Source organism: Salvelinus fontinalis, chromosome 37, assembly GCF_029448725.1.
Source record: "Salvelinus fontinalis isolate EN_2023a chromosome 37, ASM2944872v1, whole genome shotgun sequence".
NCBI classification, from domain to species: Eukaryota; Metazoa; Chordata; class Actinopteri; order Salmoniformes; family Salmonidae; genus Salvelinus; species Salvelinus fontinalis.
Window position 1 is genome coordinate 31,846,834 of NC_074701.1, and position 10,262 is coordinate 31,857,095.

The 10,262-nt window shown below is 41.2% G+C and overlaps 1 protein-coding gene across 1 annotated transcript; it reads right to left on the reverse strand.

Annotated features, from left to right (window-relative positions):
- Nucleotides 1–189: 189 nt before the first annotated feature.
- LOC129836529 (NFU1 iron-sulfur cluster scaffold homolog, mitochondrial-like) lies at nt 190–10,126 on the reverse strand. The gene is made up of 8 exons (XM_055902835.1): nt 10,019–10,126; nt 9,281–9,381; nt 8,977–9,112; nt 7,423–7,489; nt 6,938–7,049; nt 4,516–4,579; nt 2,154–2,328; nt 190–1,553 (listed from the first exon to the last, which is right to left on the reverse strand). The coding sequence occupies exons 1-8, from the start codon at nt 10,081–10,083 to the stop codon at nt 1,482–1,484; spliced, it is 792 nt and encodes a 263-aa protein (XP_055758810.1). The 5' UTR covers nt 10,084–10,126; the 3' UTR covers nt 190–1,481.
- Between the last annotated feature and the right edge of the window lie 136 nt (nt 10,127–10,262).

Below are 10,262 nucleotides of genomic sequence, written 5' to 3' on the forward strand. Positions count from 1 at the left end.
CATATGTATATACTTTATTTTAGTCAATGCCACGCCGACATTGCTCATCCTAATATTGATATATTTCTTAACTCCATTATTTTACTTTTGGAGTCGTGTGTACTGTCGTGAATTGTTAGATACTACTGCACTGTTGGATCTAGGAATGAAAGCATTTTGCTACACCTGCAATAACATCTGCTAAATATGTTAATGTGATCAATCAAATTTTATTTGATAAATCGGATTGTTTCCAACATCAACTCAATAAAGACAGCAAAGCTATATCAATAGGGTATTCCCACAAGTGTTGGTTTTTGAAAACAAGAGCAATATAATAATATAACGAGATGATTCCACGAATGGGACAACATAACCATTACATTTTCCTTTGTGATACTAGTATGATTCGGACTTCTCTATCGGCAATATGAGACTGCAGTTGGAACTGTTACAATTGCAATGCATATACAAGTGAATGGGTGATAGTATCCATTCAAAGAACTTGAATCATTGCACAACATTTATCACAGTATTTCACATAAAGCTTTCTTTAAGAGTAGATGTACTGCAATCTATATGATGAATATAAATTAATCTTGATTAACCCAGAACTAAAGTATTGTGGAATTGGTCAGATGCTCGATTAAGTTCTGGGTCAATACGTATTAGGAGAAGATACAGAATGAGAGTCGGAACGAAGAGCTCCACTCTCTCTCTCTTTGCAATTTACGGGCAAGTCAAAATGGGCCGAATGTCCCCTCTCTTTTTCCGAAATTCGAAAGATGCCAACACCTATGAAATCGTGATGTGTCTAAATAACCAGTGAAGAAAACCGCAAGCAACGGAACTAATGCTGCTTGTTATGTCACGCATCCCGTTGACATATCTAGGATACCATTTGTTTACGTAGTCTCTCCACGAGAGATTAAATATAAATGTGCCCATGCCATAAATGTAAATGTGTTAAATGTGTAGACTCCTGAACAATGCATTCACAAACAAACATATACAGCTAAATCATTTTGTCATTTTTAACTGTGCAATATCTTGTGATCATTTCATATAAACAAATTGGTCATGCTTGGCCTAGGGATAGATATAAACCATCACAGAATGTCCTTTCATCAGATTTTTTTTTTTTTTTTTTTTTTAACATATGAGGTAAATTTGTAAATCAACCTGCAGAGAAATAAACATCAAATATATAACATAACTGTCGTCTTCAGAGTTTTGGGCCTTTACAATGGAAGAGACAAACAGTATAAATGTGTCAGTGTGTGGCCTTTCTTCATTGTAACAGTAATATACAGTATTTGAGTAAATGAAAGACAAAAACAACAGCCTGCAGCACACTACAGTTGGTATTTTGAAAGGGCAATGCTGAATATTATTTGAAAACATGAACATTGCACTAAAGTAGCGGAAGCAGTATCTACCTGGTTTGCAAGGCATCTATAAAATAGGCTGTTTATCTATAGGCATGGGGGCTGACAGACGTTTTATATGTCTCCTAACTTGCGTTCCAATTCGGTGAAAACCTTTGCATTCACATGATCCACTTCATCTTCCACCTACAGAAACCAAACAAAAGAACAGCTATAATTGACACTCTTTATACACACTGCATATTTATTTATATACTGGAGTCTTGACATAGCTCACTCTACTGCTGTACATATTCGTAGTATATATTGTATAAATTAATCCGGTGTATATACGTACATTTTGCATTTGGATTACTGTTAGTGTTATTTGGGTTGTTCATTGGATTCTTATGACATTACTTGATTTCTTTTTTTAAATTTTTTTTAAATTTTTGTACTTGTTTGACATTTTACTACATTGTTAGGAGTTAGTAATATAAGAATTTTGCTGCACCCGATATAACATCTGCTAATCTGTGTACGTGACCAATACACTTTGATTTGACATCACAAAGCAGATGCTGTTCCAACTTCATGATTTAGTACTCTCTCCATTCCCCTCTAACTCCTACTCCTCTCTCTCCATTCCCCTCCAACTCCTTCTCCCTACTCCTCTCACTCTCTCTCCATTCCCCTCCAACTCCTTCTCCCTACTCCTCACTCCATCCCATTTCTGCCTCTGTGCGTTTCTCTCTCCTCATCTTCTCCTACTCCCTTGTCCCTCCCTCTTTGTATTCACCCTCTCACCTGTTCCACGTCATCCACCTCAGGGATGTAGAACTGCAGCATGTTCTGGATGCCATTCTTCAGGGTGACACTAGAGCTGGGGCAGCCGGTGCATGAGCCAACCAGCTTCAGCTTCACCGTGCCGTTCTCAAAGCCCTTAAAGATGACATCACCGCCATCCTCCATCACCGTGGGCCTGTGTGTGACGGGAGGGCTTATCAGGTTAGTTTGTCATTCAACAACATAACAGGTATTATTACAATTGTTATTAAAAACTAGGAGGGACAGAAGAATGGAGAGGAATATGAGGAGTTTAAGAGGGGAGGGGATAGGAGAAATCCTTGACAATAACATTATTGTAGTCTATATTTCATATCAACATCACTTCTATTTGTTTGTGGAACAACTTCAAGCAAAATGCAATCTGGCAGATTGTTTGGGCACTGAAAAGCTTCTGAGCCAAAACATCTTTATCAAGACTGTGAACAAAACATTCCTAGGATGCCTCAAGGGCTCAGATTCCACAAAAGGGTCATATTGTACCAGATCAGCGTTCTCCAACTCCAGTCCTTCAGTACACATTTTTGTTGTAGCCCTGGACAAGCACACTGGATTCTACTTGTCAACTAATCATCAGGCCCTGAACTGGCGGGTTTGATTTTACTGAGCCGCAGGGCACCGGTCTATGGCCCATGGTGTGAGGAAGAGGTGAGGGAAGGGCCCCCTGCTCAAATGGAACAGTAATCTGCACCGCTCGGTCATGTTGTCAACAAGGCAGCATGGTGCATCGTCCAGAAACATACATCTCTTTAATATGTATATATGTTTGAATTTTCTAGTTTTCATTGGGAAGACAGAGTTTTTATCAAAAGCAATCACTTTTGCATTACTCAACACGCTTAATTACTCACAGTGCATTCGGAAAGTATTCAGACCCCTTGACTTTTCCACATTTTGTTATGTTACAGCCTTATTCTAAAACAAATTCAATTAATTTGTAAGACTAACGTAACAACATGTGGAAAACGTCAAGGGGTCTGAATACTTTCCGAATGCACTGTAACTTTTGTTTTGAGCCGACTTCGCCGAGGGCTTTGAACGCTGCACCTGGCTCAAGCTGGGAGGCAGCCCGGTTCCAAAATAAATGCAATCAACTTTCACCCGGTGCAAAACACGCCTACCCGGGTCGCCCGGTACAAACACGCCTACCCGGGTCGCCCGGTACAAACACGCCTACCCAGTCACCCGGTGCAAAACACGCCTACCCAGTCACCCGGTGCAAAACACGCCTACCCGGTCGCCCGGTACAAACACGCCTACCCAGTCACCCGGTGCTAAACACGCCTACCCGGGTCGCCCGGTACAAACACGCCTACCCAGTCACACGGTGCAAAACACACCTACCCGGTCGCCCGGTGCTAAACACGCCTACCCGGGTCGCCCGGTACAAACACGCCTACCCAGTCACCCGGTGCAAAACACGCCTACCCAGTCACCCGGTGCAAAACACGCCTACCCAGTCACCCGGTGCAAAACACGCCTACCCAGTCACCCGGTGCAAAACACGCCTACCCAGTCACCCGGTGCAAAACACGCCTACCCAGTCACCCGGTGCAAAACACGCCTACCCAGTCACCCGGTGCAAAACACGCCTACCCGGTCACCCGGTGCAAAACACGCCTACCCAGTCACCCGGTGCAAAACACGCCTACCCGGTCACCCGGTGCAAAACACGCCTACCCGGTCACCCGGTGCAAAACACGCCTACCCGGGCCAGATTAATAGAATCCCCTCAGTGAGTTGAATCAGCTGAGTGTCAGGGGCTACAACAAAAATGTCTGCTGTTGGGGGTACTGGACGACCGAAGTTTGAAAACACTGTACTAGATTAACTAAATATTGTCAGTAAAACACATTCATCATACTAATAGTATGTGGTGATTTTTACCTGACCCATGTATCTACAGCAAAACATCATGAGAGTGACAGATTGATCAAACTAATAGTATGTGGGGATTTTACCTGATCCATGTATCTACAGCAAAACATCATGAGTGACAGATTGATCATACTAATAGTATGTGGGGATTTTACCTGATCCATGTATCTACAGCAAAACATCATGAGTGACAGATTGATCATACTAATAGTATGTGGGGATTTTACCTGATCCATGTATCTACAGCAAAACATCATTAGTGACAGACTGGTCATACTAATAGTATGTGGGGAGTTTACCTGATCCGTGTATCTACAGCAAAACATCATGAGAGTGACAGATTGATCAAACTAATAGTATGTGGGGATTTTACCTGATCCATGTATCTACAGCAAAACATAATGAGTGACAGACTGATCATACTAATAGTATGTGGGGATTTTACCTGATCCGTGTATCTAGAAGCTCCTTTATCATTGAAACAATTTCATCATCATCTTCAGAGTGACCTAAGACAGGAACAGCATGTTGAAAAGTTCATAATTCCAAGAAACAAACATGCAAAAAAATCAGTTGGCAGGTGGAATGAAAACATTCTATCAACCCACGGGTCGGCTCAATTATATTGCGGTCGGAAACTTTTGAAATCAAGATACTATCTTTTTAACAGGGAACTCTCCCCATTAGGGAGCTCTTTTTAACAGGGAACTCTCCCCACTACTAACAGGGAACTATCCCCATTAGTAGCCTATTTGTGTGGTGTTGAAACATAATTTGTCCACGTGCAGAGTTTATATTCCCTTCTGCCACACGACAATACGTTGTCAAGTTAATTTTCCCTGACTCGTAGCTCATGTGAAAATGGCAAACCTAACAGTAGAAATAATAAGAAGGTTTATGATGATAAAATACACCATCGTGGAATCAGGTGCTGCGAGAGTCAAATCCAATTTGGAAGGATTTTGTAGTCATTGTGGACAAGGAGGGCAACACGGTAGATGGACACAGTCTACAAAAGTGCAAGCAGGCATTTGTTTACGATAATTCTGTTAATCATTACATTCATTCAGGCATCTGTTTAGACCAAACGCAGGCCATATCAAGTTTAATCCAGCGCAGCTTTTAAAAGTTTGAGTAGCCAATAGCCTACCTATTAATAGACGTAAGCTATTTTTGCAGCCTATAGCCTATTCAATTCTGGGAATTGTTTAAGTTTCAATTAAACTATTGGATTATTTAAACAATCTACACACAACACCTCATATGACAAAGCAAAAACAAGTTTTTAGGAATACCTTATTTACATAAGTATTCAAACACTTTGCTATGAGACTCGAAATGGAGCTCAGGTGCATCCTGTTTCCATTGATCATCCTTGAGATGTTTCTACAACTTGATTGGAGTCCACCTGTGGTAAGTGTAATTGATTGGACATGATTTGGAAAGGCACACACCTGTCTATACAAGGTCCCAGCTGACAGTGCTTGTCAGAGCAAAAAACCAAGTTATGAGGTCAAAGGAATTGTCCGTAGAGCTACAAGACAGATCTGGGGAAGTGTACCAAAAATGTCGGCAGCATTGAGGGTCCCTAAGAACACAGTGGCCTCCATCATTATTAAATGGAAGAAGTTTGGAACCACTAAGACTCTTCCTAGAGCAGGCCGCCCAGCCAAATTAAGCAATCGGGAGAAGGGCCTTGGTCAGGTAGGTGACCAAGAACCCGATGGTCACTCTGACAGAGCTCTAGAATTCCTCTGTAGATGGGAGAAAATTCCAGAAGGACAACCATCTCTGCAGCACTCCACCAATCAGGCCTTTATGGTAGAGTGGCCAGACAGAAGCCACTCCTCAGTAAAAGGCACATGACAGCCCACTTGGAGTTTGCCAAAAGGAACCTAAAGACTCTGACCGTGAGAAACAAGAGTCTCTGGCCTGATGAAACCAAGACTGAACTCTTTGGCCTGAATGCAAAGTGTCACGTCTGGAGGAAACCTGGAACCATCCCTACGGTGAAGCATGGTGGTGGCAGCATCTTGCTGTGGGGATGTTTTTCAGCGGCAGGGACTGGGAGACTAGTCAGGATTGAGGCAAAGTACAGAGAAATCCTTGATGAAAACCAGCTCAAGACCTCAAACTGGAGCGAAGGTTCACCTTCCAACAGGAGAACGACCCTAAGCACACAGCCAAGACAACACAGGAGTGGCTTCAGGACAAGTCTCTGAATGCCCTTCAGTGGCCAAGCCAGAGCCCGGACTTGAACCCGATCGAACATATCTGGAGAGACCTGGAAATTGCTGTGCAGCAATGCTCCCCATCCAACCTGACAGATTGAGCGGATCTGCAGAGAAGAATGGGAGAAACTCCCAAAATACAGGTATGCCAAGCTTGTAGCGTCATACCCAAGAAGACTCAGTGCTGTAATCGCTGCCAAAGGTGCTTCAACAAAGTACTGAGTAAAGGGTCTGAATACTGAATACTGATGTAAATGTGATATTTCCTTTTTATTTTATACATTTGAAAACATTTCTAAAAACTTGTTTTTGCTTTGTCATTATTGGGTATTGTGTGTAGATTGATGAGGGAAAAAACGATGTAATACATTTTAGAATAAGTCTAACGTAACAAAATGTGGAAAAAGTCAACGGGTCTGAATACTTCCTGAAGGCACTGTATTATTATTTTTTGGCGAGTCACGGATCGGCTTTCGGAACAATTCTATGCTGGTGGCGGAGAGAAAATCTGTCCTGATGTCAGATATTGGGTGGGACTTGGAATTGATGTGTCCGGAGCGGGTGCGACTCCAAAAAGCTGACCAGTGTAGCACTCCACACTCAAATGAAGAAGAGTTTTGTTCCTGTCATACTCACTGCTCTCATGGTGGGTCACCCCAGTGGTTATGGGGTCTCCACTGTCAAAGAACTTAGTGATAGCATCCATGGCATGGTGCTTGATGTCCGTCCACTCCACATCATCATCTGCCTGGCAAGGGCAACACAAAACATGCAAAGGTCTGGTAAATGAACATGGCTGGGCCCAGATTCACCACCCCTCTCTCAAAATGTACCCTTGCACACTTTCTTGCATGGATTTAGCAATAGTGAAAACTCCCTCCTGCCAATGCTTATACTAATCCTATGCTTTTAAATCCACAACAAGGAGTGTGCAAATGCACACTTCGGGAGAAGGGTGGAGAATTGGGACAGCCCATGTATTGAATCATAAAGTTAAACTTTTATTTGTGACATGATACATTCATTTATTATGGTCTTATAATGGCACACCATATCCCAGAGTAAATTGATAGGGATGGTAAAAGGAAAAGGAAGGTAGATGAGGTTTATTTATTATCTACCTTGGTCACTGTGATGAAGTCAGGACCATAGAACACACTTTTCACTCCTTCGATTCCAAACAGATCCCTGTGCAACCAAGAGTGGTCCATGGTAAAAACATTTCATGATGTTAGTATGTACAGTAATATCTATGATCTATAATCCACATGGTGTGCTCAGAACAGAACAAAGTGGAGATGCTCATTGCACTTATTTATTTTGACTTGAGGCACGCACCTAACTTAGGCTAATCAGTACAGTAAACCAATTCAACTAAGAAATACATTCAGAAATGGGGTTAATTTCTCAAATTTCATTTTATTCCCTCTCCCTTGTAAATTCAATTTATTTCCATTCAAATTCCCGGTCAGTCTTTGAATTCAGAGATAATTCAATTCCAATGTTAGGTAAATTAGATTTTTTAAATTCACAATTCAATTCGCAACAATTCCTCAAATTCCTATTCAAATGAAATTCCCTTGGGCTTTCAGGCTGACCATGTCACTGTTCAGACAGCCTAGTTATACTGGACATGTAGGAATACAAGTCGAAATGATTTAAAACAAATCCTGGAGAATTTAGATTTCTTATACGAAGTGCATTAATTACATTAACTGGGAAATGTAAAATTGAATTTCAATTCGATATATAGATATACACACACACTACCATTCAAAGGTTTGGGGTAACTTAGAAATGTCCAAAAAGCAAACCTTTTTTCCATTAAAATAACATCAAATTGATCAGAATTACACAGTGTAGACATTGTTAATGTTGTAAATGACTATTGTAGCTGGAAATGGCTGATTTTTAACATAGGCGTACAAAGGCTCATTATCAGCAACCATCACTCCTGTGTTCCAATGGCACATTGTGTTAGCTAATCCAAGTTGATCATTTTAAAAGGCTAATTGATCATTAAAAAACCCTTTTACAATTATGTTAGCACAGCTGAAAACCGTTGTGCTGATTTAAAGATGCAATAAAACTGGTCTTCTTTAGACTAGTTGAGTATCTGGAACATCAGCATTTGTGGGTTCGATTACAGGCTCAAAATGGCCAGAAACAAAGAACTTTCTTCTGAAACTCATCAGTCTATTCTTGTTCTGAGAAATTAAGGCTATTCCATGCGAGAAATTGCCAAGAAACTGAATATCTCGTACAACGCTGTGTACTACTTCCTTCACAGAACAGCGCAAACTGGCACTAACCAGAATAGAAAGAGAAGTGGGAGGCCCAGGTGCACAACTGAACAAGAGGAAAAGTACATTGGAGTGTCTAGTTTGAGCATCCTGGAGTCGCCTCTTCACTGTTGACGTTGAGACTGGTGTTTTGCTGGTACTATTTAATGAAGCTGCCAGTTGAGGACTTGTGAAGCGTCTTTCTCAAACTAGACACTAATGTACTTGTCCTCTTGCTCAGTGTACAAGCGTCACTGGTTCTCACAAGCTCTGAAAAGTTTTCACAATGTCTGGTTTCGTCATGTTTACAGCTCATTGTTTAGACTCTTGCTACTATCATATTTCAATAGCTCATAAAAAAAAATACAATTCCCGTTATCCAACAGTACTAACCTGGCTAAGGAGGAGCACTCTGCAGAGCTTGGAGAGGGGAAATCCAGGGTCCCCACCCCCAACACAGGCTTACCAGGGATGAACTTCAAGCTCCGTGGGTTTGGCGTGTCCTGTGTCTGAATGGACAAGTGTCGCACTGAAACATAATGGTATGGTCATCCTTCGAGCATATTGTTCCACTAGTAAGCTTATAGGCCTACTCTGAATATACTACAGGAAAAACATGACAATTGTATTCTTTGAATGTGGTTGTTAAATGGTTCTTATGTAGAAAAAAAGAATTATGTAAAGGCCAGTTTCTCACCTATGAACTGTGTGGGTCCAGTCAGATGCAGAAGTTGAACTTTTCTGTAGTTCGGACCAATGCATTGTGTGTGGAACTGGTTTCTCGTCTTGATTGGAAACCTATAACAGACAGTACATGTCAGGTCATGTAGTTAGATGGTGGGAGATAAACCCACTCAGTTGAATTAATCTCAGGTTTGTCCTTACAAACCTGTCACTTCGGGATGGCCTTGAAGCGTCATGAATTTACGACCTTGTCAACATGCAAAGAAAAAACGATAAAACACCTAACGTTAGCTAGCTAGCTACCTATAGTTTTCTAATGTCACTGATTAGGCTTGGCTATGCCGCAATGACCAGACTGCAAAACTGGTAACTGAGAAAGGTTTTAGCTAGCTAACGTTAGCTAGGTTCTCAGAAAGTTAGCTAACTACTTCAAACTTTAAGCAATCGAGTTGATAACAGGTTTAACAAGCTAACGGAACAATAGCCAGGCAAACAGAGTTAAATGCGTTACTTCATGGCCCACCGTGATTGTAGACTATACTTTAATATATATACACAACTTGGGAAATATCGGCTGCGCAACATGATGGCGATTAAGTTTGACAACGATATCGCAGTTAGCTTGGCTAACTAGCTAGGTCAAGCATAGATTCCTAACGGAAATTGGCAGCCACTCGTGCTGAATTCACAGAAATACCTTCATTACGTTGATATACACAAGTAGGAATGTTGTATTAGTAGAAGCTCAAACCTAAAATGTGATGTATTTCGTGACTGAATCAACCGTTGAAGACTCCATCTTATGCGGGCAGCCATTTCATTTGTTTTGAAAGTGAGGACCCAAGACACAGCTGGCTTCACATATCCTGTTTGAAATAGATTCCAATTGCTCCACAATTTGCTTATTAATCGTTAGTTTGATAAGTAAATGTTCTTATTCATTACAATAAACAAACATCAATTCAAACTATATAGCTTATAGATACTCTCGAAGT